Source organism: Crinia signifera, chromosome 2, assembly GCF_055691185.1.
Source record: "Crinia signifera chromosome 2, ASM5569118v1, whole genome shotgun sequence".
NCBI lineage: Eukaryota > Metazoa > Chordata > Amphibia > Anura > Myobatrachidae > Crinia > Crinia signifera.
The window spans coordinates 286,986,875-287,007,697 of NC_139218.1; the positions used below are offsets into that span (position 1 = coordinate 286,986,875).

A 20,823-nucleotide genomic window follows, 5' to 3' on the forward strand; every position below is an offset into this window, starting at 1 on the left:
AACTGTAGGTATGCGCAGTGTATTGCTAATTGGCCGCCGCACCATTTCTAATAGGACTTTTACAAGAAACAACATTCCCAATTTATCATTCATTTTTATTTTAAAGTTTAAATAAATAAAATTTTCTAATATACTACTCTCTTAACTTCATTACATTATCACCATTCGGCATAAATACACACATTTGTATAGCTGTTTTAGAGTCAGATATTTCTTGAGGTACATAGGGCTAAAAATGTTACCATTGAACTATTTTGCCCAGGGGCCCTCACTGATGTTGAGACGGCCCTGAGTCTTACAGTGAAATCCAGTCTTTTTACCGTACCTCAAATCCTAACCTTAACCCACCCCTCATGCAGTGTCAACCTAACCTCACCCTCCCGCAGCCTATCCCTAACTGCCCCTTCTCATAGGATAACCATATACAGCTTACCTCTTGCAGTTTAACTGTAACCTCTGCCAGCCCCACAGCCTAAATCTAACTGCCACTGTAGCCAAACCCTACCCCCCCCATACTTTCCTCTGGGATTTGTTAGGATTCTGACCACAAGGACCCTGCTGTTGGTCTTCTGACTGTTGGGATTTTGTTTGCATCCCCATTACATAGTATCCAAAAGCCAACTCTTTTACTGTTAGCTTAGAACAGGGATGGGGAACCTTCGGCCCTCCAGCTGTTGTGGAACTACACATCACAGCATGCCCTGCAACAGTTGTGTGGCACCCCACTACAGGGTACCCCCTATACCCTTTGTAAGCCCCTGTGCCCCCAAAGTTATTTGATCACTGCAGCCAAATGCTGCCTGGAGAGCCTGGCCATTCAGAGACTGAAGGGTTAATGCTGGCAGAGCACTAGGACCCTGCAGCGATCCATACCTGCAGCCTGTATACAGGAAATCTGTCCCATGGGCATTGGCTGCCCAGGAGAGAGTGAAGCTGGGAGGTCAGAGGTCAGCTGAGAGCCGCAGTGTGATGGAGAACAGGAGCAGGCTGGCATGTGAGGTCTCCGGAGAGGCAGAGCAGCGTAAGGGGAAGCGTGCGGAGGCAGAGAGAGGAGAAAGAGAACCCAGCAACGCGCAGCCCAGAGCCCCTGCAGAGAGAGGACAGGAGCTGAGCAGTGCTACACCAGCAGAGAGAGGCACCCGGCAGGAGTGAAGGAGCCGCTGACCGCACACAGATCAGGCGGCAGTGAGTGACAGCAGGGGAAGAGGCGAGCGGCGCGAAGGGAGACGGAGCGCTGTGTGGGCTAGACAGCAGAAGTGGAGCGGCAGAGAAAAGGAGCCTGTTTGGCACACGTGTGAGCTGAGGACAGGGCCCAGGCGCAGGAGAGCCAGCGCGGCTGGAACCACTGGGGGGAACACGCTGACTCCGCTAACCCAGACACCACAGAAGAGAGGTATCGTCCCAACAGCTACAGGCAGGTTGTACAGGGGCAGGAGCCAACTGCCCAGAAGTGCCAGACGGCAGCCGATTGCCCCACCTGCAGGCAATGCCGGTGCGAGGCACCGGAGCGCCCCAGGCGGGGGGGTGCTCCAATTCAGCCACTGTACTGGGGGGGGTGTTGGTAATTGCGGCGGCAGGCCACCGCAGCGTTTGGGAGGTGGTTGGCAGGGGGTGTTGGGTGATGCGTCGTTTCCCAGGGGGGCGGGGGGGGGGTTGTCGGGTGATGCGGCGACTGCCGCTAAGTAACTCCAGGGGGAGGGAGGGGGATTGGGTGATGCGGCCGCCTAGTCACTCCGGAGGGGGGAGTTGCGGCTGCCGCCGGTGCCACTCACCTCCGTGGGGGGGCTGCTGCAAACTGGCACCCTCCAGTGGCCGGCGCCCTAGGCAAATGCCTAGAGCTGCCTAGTGGTGGTGCCGGCCCTGCCTGCAGGAGGGAGAGTTCGCTTAGTGAATAAAGCAGGAGACGTCACTACTGGCAGGAGCCAGCAACTAATGGCAAGTACTCAATGCACCCCTTGAATTCCAACCAGCAGGCCATGTCAGCCCCTGACCTTCCTTTACTACCCAGCCTGAGGTAGCTTCAGTTACTGGCCTCATATTGCCTGATTGGTTGCCCTGCAGCTTCAGGCAAGGCTATACGCCAATCAGCCACCTACCACACACAGGGAGTTACCCCAGAAAAAGGGGACTTGCTTGCCCCTCTGTGAAGATCGTTTATATTATTAGCCCAGAGACACGTGCAAAGCCCCTCTGGCTGCATGGCAGTTTTGCCACCCCCGCCGCCTATTTCTACAGCCCTTCTTGTGTGCCTAGCAGGGAGTTGCCCTAGGTAACGTGAACTCGCCTGTACCCCTTTAAAAGGGGACTGTTAACTTATTCTGGCTCACCCCTAGTAGTGTGCACAATAAGGTAGGGATTACCGTTTACTTGTGAGGATTACCGTCGTGGGACCGTTATTTGAATGTCATAACTGTGTGGTTTGCACCAGGGACTACCGTGCAGTGTATATAGGGTGCGTAGTGCAACCTGGCGGACATATTGGGACGTAGTGTTATATGTGCAGTATACTGTTCTAGTGACGTATTTCTATATACTGTTCTAGTGACGTTATTCTGTCATATTGTTATTGTTGTGATGTAATTTATTACGTAATCATTCTCTCTTTAATCTGGTTATTGATTAGTTATTGCTTTAATTACTGAATGGTATAAAGTGACTGTTTTGCATATGTACTTGAGTGTATTGCAGCCAGAGGCGTAGCAAGGGCGGTGCCACCGGAGCACACGCTCCAGGCGCCGGAAGACAGCAAGGCGCCGGAGCTGTGCCAGCACCGCCAGCTTGCACGCTTCCCCACCCGCTCCTTTGCCCGCTCTCCCACTCCGCTGTGTCCGGGAGAAGTGTTACTATGTAAATTCATATCTCCCGCTGGACCGCGCTAGCCAATAGGCGCTTGCGGTCCAGCAACCAATCAACTGGTGGCTGGCTATTGGCTAGCGTGGTCCAGCATGACATATTAATTTTACATAGTAACACTTCTCCCGGACACAGCGGGCGGGGAGCTGGGAGCGGGCAGGCCCGGCGACAGGGGAGGGGGCGCACGCATGCTGCATCTGTAAGCCCCCTGACGGCTCGGGCATTGGGGGGGCTGAGTAAGGTGTACTCCCTCCTACACACTACTGCTCCCACCCTCCCTCCCTCCTGCACACTACTGCTCCCACCCTCCCTCCCTCCTGCACACTACTGCTCCCACCCTCCCTCCCTCCTGCACACTACTGCTCCCACCCTCCCTCCCTCCTGCACACTACTGCTCCCACCCTCCCTCCCTCCTGCACACTACTGTTCCCACCCTCCCTCCCTCCTGCACACTACTGTTCCCACCCTCCCTCCCTCCTGCACACTACTGTTCCCACCCTCCCTCCCTCCTGCACACTACTGCTCCCACCCTCGCTCCCTCCTGCACACTACTGCTCCCTCCCTCCTGCACACTACTGCTCCCACCCTCCTACACACTACTGCTCCCTCCCTCCTGCATACTACTGCTCCCACCCTCCCTCCCTCCTGCACGCTACTGCTCCCTCCTTCCCTTCTGCACACTACTACTGGCGGTGCATTGAAAATAGCAGCCGGTAGCGGGCTGCTGCACAGTTCTGTCCCCCTTGGCAACGAGCAAATTCAGTCCCCCTTGGCACCGAGCATGAAGCCCCTTGGCACCGAGCATGAAGCCCCTGGCATTGAACATGTAGGTAAGTGGCACTTATTTGTCAAATGTGTAATGGGCATTGCGGAGTGTTATATAGTATGTCATGGGCATTGAGGAGCGTTATATAGTATGTCATGGGCATTGCGGCGTGTTATATAGTATGTCATGGGCATTGCGGCGTGTTATATAGTATGTCATGGGCATTGCGGAGTGTTATATAGTATGTCATGGGCATTGCGGAGTGTTATATATTATGTCATGGGCATTGCGGAGTGTTATATAGTATGTCATGGGCATTGCGGAGTGTTATATAGTATGTCATGGGCATTGCTTGAGTGTTATATAGTATGTCATGGGCATTGCAGAGTGTTATATAGTATGTAATGGGCATTACGGTGTGTTATATAGTATGTCATGGGCATTGCAGAGTGTTATATAGTATGTCATGGGCATTGCGGAGTGTTATATAGTATGTCATGGGCATTGTGGAGTGTTATATAGTATGTCATGGGCATTGTGGTGTGTTATATAGTATGTCATGGGCATTGCGGAGTGTTATATGGTATGTCATGGGCATTGCTTGAGTGTTATATAGTATGTCATGGGCATTGCGGAGTGTTATATAGTATGTCATGGGCATTGCTTGAGTGTTATATAGTATGTCATGGGCATTGCGCAGTGTTATATAGTATGTCATGGGCATTGCGGAGCGTTATATAGTATGTCATGGGCATTGTGGTGTGTTATATAGTATGTCATGGGCATTGCGGAGTGTTATATAGTATGTCATGGGCATTGCGGAGTGTTATATAGTATGTCATGGGCATTGCGGAGTGTTATATAGTATGTCATGGGCATTGCGGAGTGTTATATAGTATGTCATGGGCATTGCGGAGTGTTATATAGTATGTCATGGGCATTGCGGAGTGTTATATAGTATGTCATGGGCATTGCGGAGTGTTATATAGTATGTCATGGGCATTGCTTGAGTGTTATATAGTATGTCATGGGCATTGCGGAGTGTTATATAGTATGTCATGGGCATTGCGGAGTGTTATATAGTATGCCATGGGCATTGCGGAGTGTTATATAGTTTGTCATGGGCATTGCTTGAGTGCTATATAGTATGTCATGGGCATTGCGGAGTGTTATATAGTTTGTCATGGGCATTGCTTGAGTGTTATATAGTATGTTATAGGGCATTGCGGAGTGTTATATAGTATGTAATGGACATTGCGGAGTGTTATATAGTATGTCATGGGCATCATGTGTGGGCGTATGTTTAATTGGAAATACAAAGTTCACTAAAATGTGCAATGGGCATTACGGTGTGTGTGGTATAATGTTGGCCGTGCCCGCTTTTCACTGCGCAGGAGCCTCACCTACTACAAATTGGGGGGCGCGAAACAAGCCCTTGCTCCGGGCGCCGTGGCACCTAGCTACACCACTGATTGCAGCAACCGGCTTACATATCTCCTTTAAATAAATATTTGTTGCTGCTAACCTTAGTGGCCTTGTCTTTTGTGGGTTCTCCTTGGGTTGTGCCGTTCCCTGCCACAGGTTCTTCGGAAGAAGCCGTGAGGAATCCAGAAGCTGCCGCCGTCATCAGCGCCAGATTCAGGTACCAACTTACACCACACCGTCACAGGGGCACTGTCACAGTTGTAGCATTGCCACATAGCAAAACTGTCACAAAGCATGCTAGGATGTGTAGTTCCACAGCAGCTGGAAGGCCGAAGGCGGCCCATCCCTAGCTTAGAAGAAAAACTGTGCCGTACAGTAGCTGAATGGAATTACACAGAATGCAAACAAATGCAAGTAGCCTGCAGATCATACAGTTTTACAAATAAGCATTAAGCTTTAACTTCAATGCTTAAAAGAAAGTCTCTGGACACCTCTTAAGAAAACATACCCTCTTTGGGTTTAATCCTTTGCAGAATACATTTGTCAGAACAAAGGGAATAGCTCATGTTGTTATGGTCTCTTTTGATGCAGTTAAGATTAAGTTTAAAAAAAGACCATTTAAAACCTATGTTTTCAGTTACAATAAATTTTCTTTAAAGTAAATATAGAATAGTACAAAGCAACCTAATGGAAACAGTTGTACACTGAATTGAGAGATGTTATCACACAGGTTCAGTTTTTTCATTTTAACTCAATCCAACTGTGGATGAACTTGTAATAACTTTACGCATACCAGACTCAATGTACAAGGGCAGGTGAAATAATTACATTGCTACTGCTTAGCGACTAAGCACAGAACTTGCCTTCTATTTGACTTTCACAAAACTTTCTCTCAGTTCTCGTTAACAGAAAGTAAGTCTGTAATTTCATTGCATCATTACAAGAATAAATTCAATCTAAGAAGACTATTAAATCAATTCCAACACCCTTCCTTGTCCCATCTTTTAGGGTTTGTCCTACATGTTAAGGTACCTTTCATCTGCAAATTAAAACCTGAAAAGTACATAAAGGAGGTTATTCTGGTTGATTCGCAGATGCCGTCCTGGGAATGCTAGTCCGCCCGCCCCCCCTTCTCATGCCACGTTGTTAGGCACTGGCTGCAAATTAATGTTTAATGTAAACATCCATGCACAGGCCAGGTGGAAACTCCCACATCTTTCGATGGTCGCCAACCATCGAATGATGTGGTGCGTGCACACATATCTAAAGTGACTCTTGGGTCACTTAGATATGCGTGTACACTTTAGAGGAAATGGGCGGGCAGCTATCATCCTTTTGATGTCAACTGCCCGCCCCCAGTGCCCACGTCACCAGATGAATTCCATTGGAATGCCCAGCATTTTCATGGGAACGGCCAGGAAACACTGGGCGTTCCCATGGTTACCACTATCTGCCTCCAACCGCCCGCTGTCTTGGGTGCATGCACCAGGCGGACAGTCAGTTAGCCGTGGCCGCACACACCCGACATATGCACATGTGCACAAATGAGGCTGCGTATGCATTGAACATCGATTCCCTAAGCAAACGAATGGCCCGTGTGAACGGACCAGAATAACCACCAAAATATATACAATAATAGGTATGGGCTTATAAAGGCTGTTGCTTTAGAAAACATTTTAACATTGTCTTTAAGCTTTTAGAAAATGACATGACCACTGATATGCGTCAATGCATACCTCCAGTACAACAGATTGTGGCCCTCATTCAGAATAAATAGCATTTGTACTGTGTGTTTCCCTGTGATACAAACCATGGCTTCTCATACAATGCTTCTTCTGTGCTAGACTGCTTTAAGATCTCTGCTAATTGAACCCTTCTCCTGATAGCCATGCTTCCTCACCTTGCAGCATACTGTACTAGTAATGCCCAGTTACCTCCAAAGGCAGATCCGAGGGCCTTGACCTGTAGTTATAAATTACAAACCAATCCCTGAAATCTGTTTTCCTATTGTAGAAGTTATCAAATCAATGAAATTCCTAGACTCTGAGAGCATAGCAAATCACATCACAGCTCTCGTCATCTCTAAGGACAATTGCTGTAAATTGAGTAAAATTATTCACTGTAAACTGTGAAAATAATGTGTATCCTATTTCATGGACTGTTAAAATAGCAGTGGAACATAAAACATGGTAAACAGGTTCTGTATTACAGGAGCCATGTAATCTGAGCAGGACGAAAAAAAATAGTAGACTGAGATTATAACAAAGCACAGATACAGTTTGTAGTAATGTGTATCTAACTTGCTGTTTTCACCTATTACAATAACAACATTCAGTGGTGCAAGTGTGGCGGAACGTGGTGGTATGACTTACCGCTAAAACGTATTGTGCCGGTACCCTGTACTGCCATAACAAATGACCCAGAGAGAGCTCACTGCGCATGCATAGGTTTGCACTGCCTGAGATCCATGCAGCGCGTCTTGTTGTTGCTCACAGCACCAAAGTCAGTGCCCATCCTCCTCTCTTCATGCGGCCACCGTTCTCAGGGCAGGCGATAGGGGGGGTCAAGGGGGACAAGTGTGACGGGCCCCAGAGATATGAAGGGCCCCAGAGCTTCCATGCCTTGGCACGGCCACTGCCTGTACTAGCTGTCTGACTGACTCACTGTGTGCCATTGCCGTCTACTGTGTGTGCGCCCTGCCACTTGGCGCTCAGAGCAATCTACTCTGTGTGTGCGCACGGCCTGATGCCGCAGGCGCACAGCCTTACCCACTGCTGGTGCTGTGGCCTCAGTCTCGGGCTCCTGTACTTTTACTGCGCGTGTCGTCTGTTCTGCACTCTTCAAAAGACCTGCCCTGCCTGCTCATAGTGCTCAGCATTCTTTTGTGAAAGTGACAGGCCAGCAGAAGCCGGAGCCAGCAGGAAGCAGCAGCAGGAGCCAAGCCAGCAGGACTGAGAACGAGAGAAGTCTGCACCTGAAAGCAGGATCTGGAGCAGCGAAAGGTTAAGGCACATGCAGAAGAGGATTCTGTGGATTTGGGATTAGGTGGGGGGCCCCAGAAATATCATTGTACAGGGGTCCAAGATTTCTGTTGCCGGCCCTGACCGTTCCTGCACACCACGCTGCTCCTCCGGCTGTGTCCTTGTTGGCTGCTAGCTGGGACCAGCCAGGCCTCTGACTGCCCCGCTCTCTACATTCGTCTTATGCCCCAGACTCAGCTCTGGCTCCGGCTCAACTCCCCACTCCTTGTGTCTTTGGTAACTCCTCCTCCTTTTTCACGTGCCTTTGCTGTGTAATTTAATCTGTTATACAGTAGCAACACCTGAGTGGTCACAAATTTACCCCCACGAATAAGGTCATCCTGCCACAGATCCACTCACTTCCAAGGTGAAGTGGGTGGCAAATAGGAAGAGGGTCTATTTTCTCAGAAGTCCTGGGGAAACCCATTAAAATGTATGTAGCCCCTGGACATTCATGGACAGTTGTTATAAATGAATTAGACATGAATCTACCAAGAACAAATAAAAATCTATTTTATTTAGCATAATTATTTTTCAGGATAATATATCTTTAGGGATTAAAATGGCAAAGTACATAAAATACCTCTCTGTCTAGTCCATAATGCACAGAAAAGCGGCTGTATATTTGGTTATGTACCTTTTGTCATGTAGCCACTCCCTTGTGTCATATGGCCATGCCCCTGACCACACACATTTTTCTGTACTACTAAGTAACTTTTTCTACTTGCTCACTGATAACATTTAGGCTTTGCTGACACAACAGTTCACAATACACTTATATACATTTGATATTAAATAAGCGCAAATAAAAGTGGTTTGCATTGTATATTACTTTTTCAAGCAGTATGTCAAATTTACGTTTTATAGAAAACATGCTGGTAACAACCAGAATAAAGGAAACACTTAAATAAAGTGTGTATGGTTGGAAAGTGACCACCATTGTATCCCATTATTTTCCCAGTTATTACAGTGATGTAGAGTGTCTAAGTAAAAGTATAAGTAAAAAGTGTAAAAAATTAGACACGTCAATTGCATGGTACAGCATGACCATAGCCGCCATAATATAACGGCTCAACAATTGTCTGTTTGGTCTCTATAGTGACACTTGCAAATTAATTGAATCACAGTTGCTAATGTGCTTTTTATTGTATATTATTATTACTATTACTATTATTATTATTATTAATAATAATAATAATAATAATTTTATTTATATACGGTAGTGCCCTTTATCCAACAAGACTTAATGCAGATACATCATGTTCTGGAATAAATGTTTGGTCCTCAGAAGCTTCCTACTTGGGATCACTTTCCTCTAGAAATCCATTGTCAACAAATTAAAAATGGTCCCTAGGAAAATTCAGAAAAGTTTTTCTGTTTTTTTGTACATTCTGTACATGTCACTAATATACTCATGCAGCCTGTACAATACTGGTTAAACCTAGCATGGGTATATTTTTCTCTGTATTGTATGAAAATACATTTTGATAGCAACTACAAAGCAACAATGTTTACACCAACAAACAGCAACATTAGCAATCTCAGTCAAATAACATACCTTCTTTCACCCTATGAAAGGGGAGAAATGTCAATGTAATAAAATAATTTATTTTACCTTAGATACTCTGTTGGCAACTTCACGGCCCACTGTAAGACCTTGGACAAAAGTTCGAGCTACAACAAATGCTTTTGTGACTTGTGCTTTCAGTTTTCTTGGTACCTCTCCGAACGGTTTTAGCTGGTCAATGTACTTGCTGACACACTCAAGATAGTCTTCAGAGAAATGATTCTGAGGATTTATCAATTGAAACATACGTTCTAAAAGACGGGCCCAAAAATCATTCAGCATTTCTTCCAGGTTGACGTTTCCTCCCGTGTAGTAGCGTTTCAGCTCAGTAAATAAGTCCTGGAATACCTCTGAGTTCTGCGTGTAGAGCAAACCATATGTCCTTACAAATATTTCATTTAGAGATTTTTCTGCATTCTCCAGAAGTGATCTGAAAAATTCTAGAAAGGGCAAAAGTAAGATTAAAAAATATATATTTATTATTAGTGTTACCCCACAGGTGGCGCTACACCCCTCTCCACATAATATATATATATATATATATATATATATATATATATATCGAGAGAGCGAGAGAGTTCATACATGCAAACTACTTTATATTTATTATTAATATTATATTTACTTTTTTCTAAACTATAGGACTCTACCGTCAATATATCCTGTACATATCTGCAGAGATGTAAATTGAACACAGTACAGTGTCCCATACAGTATAGGCCTGATTCCCACATGTGATTTCTCCACAATTCCTATTGTAAATCTATAACTGGGAATGCATGTTTTTGTAGATTTCATAATAGACATAAACTCCCAGTATTCTAATAAAGTCAAGGCTTTACTAGGCCACTAAACTTTAGGTCCTACGGCTGTTTAAATAATATGCTAAAACGAAACGGAGCTCAATACTGTAAATACTTCTTATTCAAATGAATAGACTTAATGATTTGAAGATGATGGTACAGCTGTACATAATGGATCTCATTTAGAGCTGGACACATTTCTGTTCTGTATATAGATGCTATATATATGAAGAACAAACATGTCTGTGCATACATCGCAATGAACGCAACGCAGCTAGATGTATCTAGCTAACAAATAATGGGGGTTATTCTAGTCCATTCTTTCTGACAAAATCCTTCTTAGATGGACAAAACCATGTGCACTGCAGGTGGGGCAGATGTAACTTGTGCAGAGAGAATTAGATTTGGGTGGGGTTTTTCTTCAAAGTGAGATCTATATTGCAGTGTAAAATCATGCAGTCAGTATTTTCCCTGCACAGAAACAAAATAACTCACCCAAATCTAATTCTCTCTGCACATGTTACATCTGCCCCCCTGCAGTGCACATGGTTTTGTCCATCTAAGAAGGATTTTGTCAGAAAGAATGAACTAGAATAAACCCCAATGTTTTCCTTGGCAGATATCAGATGTACAAGTATACATGTACACTTCCATCTAACAAGAGTGTTAGGATCTTCATGACAGTGCTAAAGTTTGTACACAATACATATAAGTGAGAGGGGTATGGGTCATAGGTTCGACAAGATGAAGGATGACATGCATCGGGTCGACAACTGAAAGTTGACATGCATCAAGGTCAACATGGGGTTCGGTTGACAGGGTCATTAGATCAACACAAGCATTAGGTTGACATGGGGTTTTTCACTTTTTTTATCCTGAATGTAGACACAGTCGACAAGGACATTAAAAAAGTGCATTGCATTCTCTCGCATGGCTCGATGCACTCACCATGCTTCGGGCACACTATTTTATTCTCTCGCCATGCCCTAGTGCAGGGCTGGGCAACACCGGCCCTCCAGATGTTAGTGAACTACACATCCCAGGATGCTTTGCATTAGTTTTGCTATGTGGCCATGCTGAAACTGATGCCAGGCATGCTGGGATGTGTAGTTCATCAACATCTGGAGGCCCGGTGTTGCCCAGCCCTGCCCTAGTGGATGGCAGAGCAGGATATACCGCCTGTCACCACATGTTGGCTCAAATAAAAGGGAAAAACCCCTTGTCGACCTTCAGACATGTCTACCTTTATGCATGTCGGCCCAATGCATGTTGACCTTCCCCTTGTCGACCTAGTGACCGTATCCCAAGTGAGAGTATAGGGTCCGGACGTGTAATTAAAACTGAAAAAAAAGCAGCTACTGTAGATGCACTTGACTCCTGAGAGTGAGGGGTGTGCACCTTGACACAAATGTGCTCATAGTAGGGGATAGAATAAACACATGTTGGGGTTGGGGGGGAGGATCATGATAGTCCCTGTTGCTCTAACAGGAAACGTTTGGCACCCAGGAAGAATAGTAGTAGTAGTAGTAGTAGTTTGTTGATTTATAAGGCGCCACAAAGTGTCCGCAGCGCCATACATAGCAAACAAAAAATACAAACATGCTGTGGGCAAACAGTTGTGCAACTCCTAAGACTAGAGCCCCATACATTACATCCACATTGTCTTGGAACTGGGCATGTGACATTATAATCATGTGCTTCTCAGTGTGCCATATACAGTAGGTTCGTTATTGTCATGTGAGAAGATCACTGTAACACCCCCATCACTGATGTACAGGTCTACTGCTTCATTTACTTCCTGTAACATAAAGGTTACCACACCATCTACAGTCTGCAGCTAATCTTCCAACCCACCTGATAGAGAAAAACTATTACAGTTTAACATGTTTTATTGCATTTGTCTGCTTTATTCACCACAAACCAATATATATATTGTAAATAAAGTTTGCACATTTGATTGAATTACTTAGATATTACAATCTAGTAGTGCCCATAAAACACCCCACATTGTGATTGATGGCCCTGGCTCCGTGTGGTCTTTCAATTGAGGACACAGCAAACTAAGACACCCTCCCCCTTAAAAAAAAAGGGATATTTTGAAAACTAGCTTGCAGCTGTGCAAGAGGTTAATATACCTTTATATGCAAGGTAAATACTGTCTGCTTTTGCATGCAGTCCAAAATTGCTGGACAACTTTATTTTTACACTGTAAATTGGATCTGAACTCTGTCTGGTCCTAGAATGATTTATTTTTATTTAAGCAAAAAAAAAAGGGCACAAAGTAAAGGCCCCCATACACTAGCCGATTTTGGTCAGATTTCAGCCAGATCAGTCGGATCTGGCCGAAATCGGACCAAAATCGGCTAGTTTTGATGTCCCCTCAGATCCGATGCGCGGTCCCGTGCGCATCGGATCTGCGTCGGGTGGTCGGACCTGCTGCACGTCCGACCACCCGACTTGGGACCTAGTGGGGCGGCGCGGCGGTGGAGGGAGCAGGGGGGGCTGGGGACGCGGCGCGGCTGCGGGGGACACAGGCGGCATAGAGCCGGGCAGGGGAAGCCGGCCGGTAGCTGTCAGTAATGAATAAAAAAAAAAAAAGCCCATACAATGAATGGGCGGCCTGTGATTGGCTGAGCGCTCTCTCAGCCAGTCAGCAATTGGCTGAGAGAGCGCTCAGCAGCCAATCACAGGCTGCCCATTCATTGTATGGGCTTTTTTTTTTTTATTCATTACTGACAGCTCCCGGCCGGCTCCCCCTGCCCGGCTCTATGCCGCCTGTGTCCCCCGCAGCGTCCCCAGCCCCCCCTGCTCCCTCTACCGCCTCGCACAGACGCTGTCCCCCGCAGCGTTCCCAGCAGCGGGGGACACAGACGTGTCCCCCGCAGCCCCCCCAGCCCCCCCTGCTCACTCTACCGCCTCGCACAGACGCTGTCCCCCGCAGCGTCCCCAGCAGCGGGGGACACAGACGTGTCGCCCGCAGCGTCCCCAGCCCCCCTGCTCCCACCTCTGTAGCCCCCCCCCCCCCTGCTCCCCGGGTTTTTTACATGTGATAAATCGAGACGATTTATCACATGTAAAAAATGGCACATCAAGTGCCAATCTAATCAAGCTCCCCTGGGGAGCAGCCGGGGAAGTTCAGGGGGAAGTCGGGGGCCTTTAAACTGTACAAGGTGTACTTTAAAGCAGTATGAAACAGGACATGCATATAACAATAATGCGATAACAAAAATGGTGGGCCATCAAACACAGAGCTATGCTGCAGAAATTTAATTCCACATCCAGTACTAATTATATTGAGGTGCAGGGTTCAGTGGTAGACAGGAACAGAAGGTACAGAGCTGCCTTAGGGATGCTAGAGGAGGTGACACCATTTTGGGAAAGACATTTTAATGTGGGCTAGCAAGATAGACACGCAGTGACTAGAGGAGAGCATGTCCTGGTGTGTAAATGTCACCCTCAGTGACAGAGATCCCCACGTACAGCAACCAGCCCGAGCTATACACTACTAACCTATTTCAGTCAGCCGCCTCGCACACACGGTTACCGCTACTACCAGCAGTCCAGCACGGATCGCCAGCTGCGTGACGTCCCAGTCCCAGCAACCAACCCCGCAGCTCCGGCGAGCGAGCGAGTGTGCGCGGGGTGGGGGTAGGGTGAGAGGAGGTGGCCTAGGCAGGAGCTGGGACACACTGCCCCTGCGTGCTATCTCCTTGCGCGGGCCACATGACGAGGTCTGGCGGACCGGATTTGGCCCGCGGGCCTTGTGTTTGACACTCGTGGTTTAAGAAATGGGTATGGATAACAATATAACTTGAAAAACTTTCAAACATTTTCTAAACAACAATATACAACAATGTTCAGAAACATATTGCTATGACTATAATTGGAAGAGTCATATACACAAGAATTGCTGCTAAAAGAAGGTTAAATACATATCTAGGTACTGTACATTAAAAACAATGTCACTAACAATTATGTCACTTCCGTCCCCTACAATAACTATTGTAGTCAAAATGTCGTGGACTGTAAAAAAAGAAATCACATTTAAAGAAACAACATACAATACTCAAGCAATATTTCTCAAGTTAATAATGTTCATCTTTTCAAGGCTAACTTTGTCTGTCTTTCTGTAACTTTCGCTATGCCATTCCCCATAACCTAATCAGCAATTCTTTAAATAGAATTGATCTTTAACATCTCAGGTTACCTGTAACAGTTTGAGCAATCTTAATGCTTCTTGCTGGCTGTCATGGATAATCAACAATGTGCCTTATACCTTGGTCTACAAGCATTGCTGGCTTACAACCAGCAACATACATCCACATTGATTGTTACAGTTATTTGTTAACTTCAACAGTTAAGCATTTAGGGCCTGATTCTGGTTCACTTGCAAAAGCAAATTCTTTTTCTAAGGGACAAGACCATGTGCACTGCAGGTGGGGCAGATGTAACATGTGCAGAGAGAGTTAGATTTGGGTGGGTTTGCACTTCAAGCTGATGCCTATATTGCAGTGTAAAAATAAAGCAACCAGTATTTACCCTGCGCAGATACAAAATAACCCAAATCTAACTCTCTCTCTGCACATGTTACATCTGCCCCACCTGCAGTGCACATGGTTTTGTCCATTAGAGAGAGAATTTGCTTTTGCAAGTGAACCAGAATCAGGCCCTTAGATGGCTATGGCAGTTTATTTGAAGAAATTATTTTTAGGGTAAATGAGAAAAAAGTGGAGTAAGCCTTCCACCATGCAGTAGGTACTCGATAGTATATATAATGAAAGGCCATTGGACACTGTGGACCAAATGTAATAGCTTTCAAATGAAAGTGAAGACGTTGCAAATCACAGGCTATTACTTTTTGTCCTATATGCTTTTTTTTTTATATTAATGCATCAGCATTGCATTTGCTAAAGTATTAAACTCAGCATGGTGTTGTTCTTTAGGAAAATATCTATCACTTAAGAAATTATTAAGCACTTTGCTACTGCAGCATTTATCGCTCAGACCTGCTTCATACAATTTATGGGGCATAAAAACATTATTTGAAAGAATATTGATTTTTCTTTAAGGTCACTGGAATTAGAAATTGATCCAACACTGTCTTCTGGAGATATTAAAAAATACTGTTATCTTCCATTTTGATCGATAGCATACTATATTTATACAGACCTCTTAGCACATAGTTTTCTTTCAAATACGTATTACTGTATACATGGAATGTAAAACTATACTGTGATACATTAGTAAACTAACAGTGTCTGCTTATATATATATATATATATACTAGGTGATTCATCGCGCCCTACGGGCGCTCTTCACACCGTCGTAAGGGGCTGCGCCCCCTTAATTTGTGAACGTTTGTATATGAGAAATATGGTTAGAATTGTATGAAAGATGCCCTGTATTGCAACTTAGGTGTCCGCGAATCGCGGGAGGGGGGGTCGCGGAGGGTGCCGCGAATTGCAGGAGGGGGGGTCGCGGGGGGTGCCGCGAATTGCAGGAGGGGGGGTTGTGGGGGGGTGGATGCTGCGAATCGCGGGAGGGGAGGGATTGCAGAGAATCGCGGGAGGGGGGTTGCGGCGAATCATGGTAGGGGGGGTCGCGGGGGGTGTGCCGTGAATCACGGGAGGGGGGGTCACGGGGTGGGGTGCAGAGAATCGCGGGGGGGTGTGTGTGCCGTGAATCACGGGAGTGGGGGTTCAGGGGGGGTGTGACGCGAATCGCCACAAGAAAAAATCAACACAGAAAGGTCAACACATGTAAATGTTGACAAAGTGTGGCACTTCATTGGTGTCCATGTCGACACATGAGAATGAATATGAAAACATTCAAAAAATGAAAAAAAAAACTTCAAAAACTCATGTCAACCTTTTTCATTGTCGACCATAGCCATGTCAGTGTTTTCCATGTGCAATTTAATTCTGGAGCTGCCGCGAATCGCCGGGGGGGGGGTGTGTGCCGCGAATTGCGGGAGGGGGGGTCGCTGGGGTGGGTCCCGCTAATCGCGGGAGGGGGGGTTACGGGGCGTGGGTTGCGGCGAATCATGGGAGGGGGGGTCGCGGGGGTGTGCTGTGAATCACGGGAGGGGGGGTCACGGGGTGGGGTGCCGAGAATCGCGGGGGAGGTGTGTGTGTGTGTGCCGTGAATCGCGGGAGTGGGGGTTGTGGGGGGGTGTGACGCAAATCGCCACAAGAAAAAATCAACACAGAAAGGTCAACACATGTAAATGTTGACATAAGTGTGGCACTTCATTGGTATCCATGTCGACACATGAGAATGAATATGAAAATATTCAAAAAATGAAAAAAAAAAAAACTTCAAAAACTCATGTCAACCTTTTTCATTGTCGACCATAGCCATGTCAGTGTCTTCCATGTGCAATTTAATTCTGGAGCTGCCGTGAATCACGGGGGGGGTGCCGCGAATTGCGGGAGGGGGGGGTCGCGGGGGTGGGTGCCGCGAATCGCGGGAGGGCGGGGTTCACAGGGGTTCCGGTGGGGGGGTTGCCGCGAATTGCGGGAGGTGTGGGGTCACGGGGGTTGCCGCGAATCGCGGGAGGGGGGGTTGCGGGGGGGTGTGACGCGAATCGCCACAAGAAAAAATCAACACAGAAAGGTCAACACATGTAAATGTTAACAAAGTGTGGCACTTCATTGGTGTCCATGTCGACACATGAGAATGAATATGAAAACATTCAAAAAATGAAAAAAAAAACTTCAAAAACTCATGTCAACCTTTTTCATTGTCGACCATAGCCATGTCAGTGTTTTGCATGTGCCATTTAATCCTGGGGCTGCTGCGAATTGCGGGGGGGGGTTGCCGCGAATCGCGGGAGGGGGGTCGCAGGGGGGGTGCCGCCCCGAATTGCGGGAGGGGTCGTGGGGGGGTTCTTTTTGCAGCGAATCGCGGGAGGGGGGGTCGCGGGGGGTGTTTTTGCTGCGAACCGCGGTAGGGGGGTCGCGGGGGAGCGGGTGTTTTTGCCGCGAATCGCGGGAGGGGGGGGGGGCGGGGGGGGGGTTTGCCGCAAATCGCGGGAGGGGGGCGCTCACCTTGTGACTGTGGAGTAGCAGTGCTGGGCAACATGGGAAGGCAGTGGGTGTCTGGCACTGTCTGTGGGCTCACTGGGCTGGTTCTCTGTCACATACCTCCCAACATGACCCTCTCCAGGAGGGACACAATGCTCTGTTTCTAGACTTCCCCTTAATGTATGATTGCCATCACCTGTTTTAAACAGGTTAATTTCTCAGAAAGGTGTTCAGCACAGATGAAGGCAATCACACATTAAGAGGAAAGTCCAGGAACAGAGCGTTATAGACACAGACACCCACTTTGAGTGACAGATGTAGCCAAATATATAAGAGACTAGGTGATTCATCGCGCCCTACGGGCGCTCTTCACACCGTCGTAAGGGGCTGCGCCCCCTTAATTTGTGAACGTTTGTATATGAGAAATATGGTTAGAATTGTATGAAAGATGCCCTGTATTGCAACTTAGGTGTCCGCGAATCGCGGGAGGGGGGGTCGCGGAGGGTGCCGCAAATTGCAGGAGAGGGGGTTGCGGGGAGTGCCGCGAATTGCAGGAGGGGGGGTTGTGGGGGGGTGGATGCTGCGAATCGCGGGAGGGGAGGGATTGCAGAGAATCGCGGGAGGGGGGTCGCGGGGTGGGTTGCCGCAAATCACGGGAGGGGGGTTACGGCGAATCATGGTAGGGGGGGTCGCGGGGGGTGTGCCGTGAATCACGGGAGGGGGGGTCACGGGGTGGGGTGCCGAGAATCGCGGGGGGTGTGTGTGTGTGCCGTGAATCGCGGGAGTGGGGGTTGCGGGGGGGGGTGGGGGGGTGTGACGCGAATCGCCACAAGAAAAAATCAGAAAGGTCAACACATGTAAATGTTGACATAAGTGTGGCACTTCATTGGTGTCCATGTCGACACATGAGAATGAATATGAAAACATTAAAAAAATGAAAAAAAAAACTTCAAAAACTCATGTCAACCTTTTTCATTGTCGACCATAGCCATGTCAGTGTTTTCCATGTGCAATTTAATTCTGATGCTGCCGCAAATCGCAGGGGGGTGCCGCGAATTGCGGGAGGGGGGGTCGCGGGGGTGGGTGCCGCGAATCGCGGGTGTGGGGGGGTTACGGGGCGGGGGTTGCGGCGAATCATGGGAGGGGGGGTCGCGGGGGTGTGCCGTGAATCACGGGAGGGGGGGTCACAGGGTGGGGTGCCGAAAATCGCGGGGGAGGTGTGTGTGTGCCGTGAATCGCGGGAGTGGGGGTTGTGACGCAAATCGCCACAAGAAAAAATCAACACAGAAAGGTCAACACATGTAAATGTTGACATAAGTGTGGCACTTCATTGGTGTCCATGTCGACACATGAGAATGAATATGAAAATATTCAAAAAATGAAAAAAAAAAACTTCAAAAACTCATGTCAACCTTTTTAATTGTCGACCATAGCCATGTCAGTGTTTTCCATGTGCAATTTAATTCTGGAGCTGCCGCGAATCACGGGGGGTGCCGCGAATCGCGGGAGGGGGGGGTCGCGGGGGTTCCGGTGGGGGGTTGCCGCGAATTGCGGGAGGTGGGGGGTCACGGGGGTTGCCGCGAATCGCGGGAGGGGGGGGTTGCGGGGGGGTGTGACGCGAATCGCCACAAGAAAAAATCAACACAGAAAGGTCAACACATATAAATGTTGACATAAGTGTGCCACTTCATTGGTGTCCATGTTGACACATGACAATGAATATGAAAACATTCAAAAAATGAAATAAATCTTCAAAAACTCATGTCAACCTTTTTCATTGTCGACCATAGCCGTGCCAGTGTTTTGCATGTGCCATTTAATCCTGGGGCTGCCGCGAATCGCGGGGGGTGCCGCGAATTGCGGGAGGGGGGGTCGCGGAGGTGGGTGCCGCGAATCGCGGGAGGGCGGGGTTCACAGGGGTTCTGGTGGGGGGTTGCCGCGAATTGCGGGAGGTGGGGGGTCACGGGGTGGTGCCGCGAATCGCGGGAGGGGGGGTTGCGGGGGGGTGTGACGCGAATCGCCACAAGAAAAAATCAACACAGAAAGGTCAACACATGTAAATGTTGACATAAGTGTGCCACTTCATTGGTGTCCATGTTGACACATGACAATGAATATGAAAAAATAAAAAAAATTAAAAATAAATCTTCAAAAACTCATGTCAACCTTTTTCATTGTCGACCATAGCCATGTCAGTGTTTTGCATGTGCCATTTAATCCTGGAGCTGCTGTGAATTGCGGGGGGGGGGGGGGTGCCGCGAATCGCGGGAGGGGGGTCGCAGGGGGGGTGCCGCCAATCGTGCAAGGGGGGGTCGCGGGGGGTTCTTTTTGCCGCGAATCGCGGGAGGGAGGTCGCGGGGGGGTGTTTTTTCCGCGAATCGGGGGGGGGTCACGGGGGAGGGTTTGCCGCGATTCGCGGGAGGGGGGGGTCGCGGGGTGGTGGTTATGCCGCGAATTGCGGGAGGGGTCGTGGGGGGTTCTTTTTGCAGCGAATCGCGGTAGGGGGGGTCGCGGGGGTGTTTTTGCTGCGAATCGCGGTAGGGGGGGTCGCAGGTGTTTTTGCCGCGAATCGCGGGAGGGGGGGGCGCGCAGGGGGGAAGGTTTTGCCGCAAATCGCGGGAGGGGGGCGCTCACCTGGTGGCTGTGGAGTAGCAGTGCTGGGCAACATGGGAAGGCAGTGGGTGTCTGGCACTGTCTGTGGGCTCACTGGGCTGGTTCTCTGTCACATACCTCCCAACATGACCCTCTCCAGGAGGGACACATTGCTCTGTTTCTAGACTTCCCCTTAATGTATGATTTCCATCACCTGTTTTAAACAGGTTAATTTCTCAGAAAGGTGTTCAGCACAGATGAAGGCAATCACACATTAAGAGGAAAGTCCAGGAACAGAGCGTTATAGACACAGAAACCCACTTTGAGTGACAGATGTAGCCAAATATATAGGAGATATATATATATATATATATATATATATACTGTATATATATATATATATATATATATATATATTTATATATATATACATTTCCAGTAGACCGGCACTCCCTGCAAAATGATGATACTGTACTTGCGCCCGGTGCTGATTCATCGACAAACGACGGTATGCATATCCATGTGTACAATAGCACTCGCAGGCAACTAGAAATCAACACCACAACTGCCACCCCTGCTGTAACTTTGAGGGTCAGCAGTCCTATTGATTTCTAGTCGCCTGCGAGTGCTATTGTACACATGGATATATATATATATATATATTGGGGGGAAGGGCCGGCACTCCTCCTTGTGGAATGGTTTACCTGCCCAGGTGCCTTCCAGGATGCAGCAGCACCCAAAGTAATAGAGCTAGTAGATGCGGTGCATAGCA

General features: G+C 47.8%; 1 protein-coding gene across 1 annotated transcript in view; it reads right to left on the bottom strand.

Moving 5' to 3' along the window:
• GPC6 (glypican 6) overlaps positions 1 to 20,823 on the bottom strand; it is a 557,279-nt gene that overhangs the window by 349,236 nt on the left and 187,220 nt on the right. Inside the window, exon 3 of the mRNA XM_083168797.1 lies at positions 9,680 to 10,071. Within this exon, the coding sequence (XP_083024923.1) occupies positions 9,680 to 10,071 (392 nt within the window). The remainder of the gene's footprint in view (positions 1 to 9,679; positions 10,072 to 20,823) is intronic.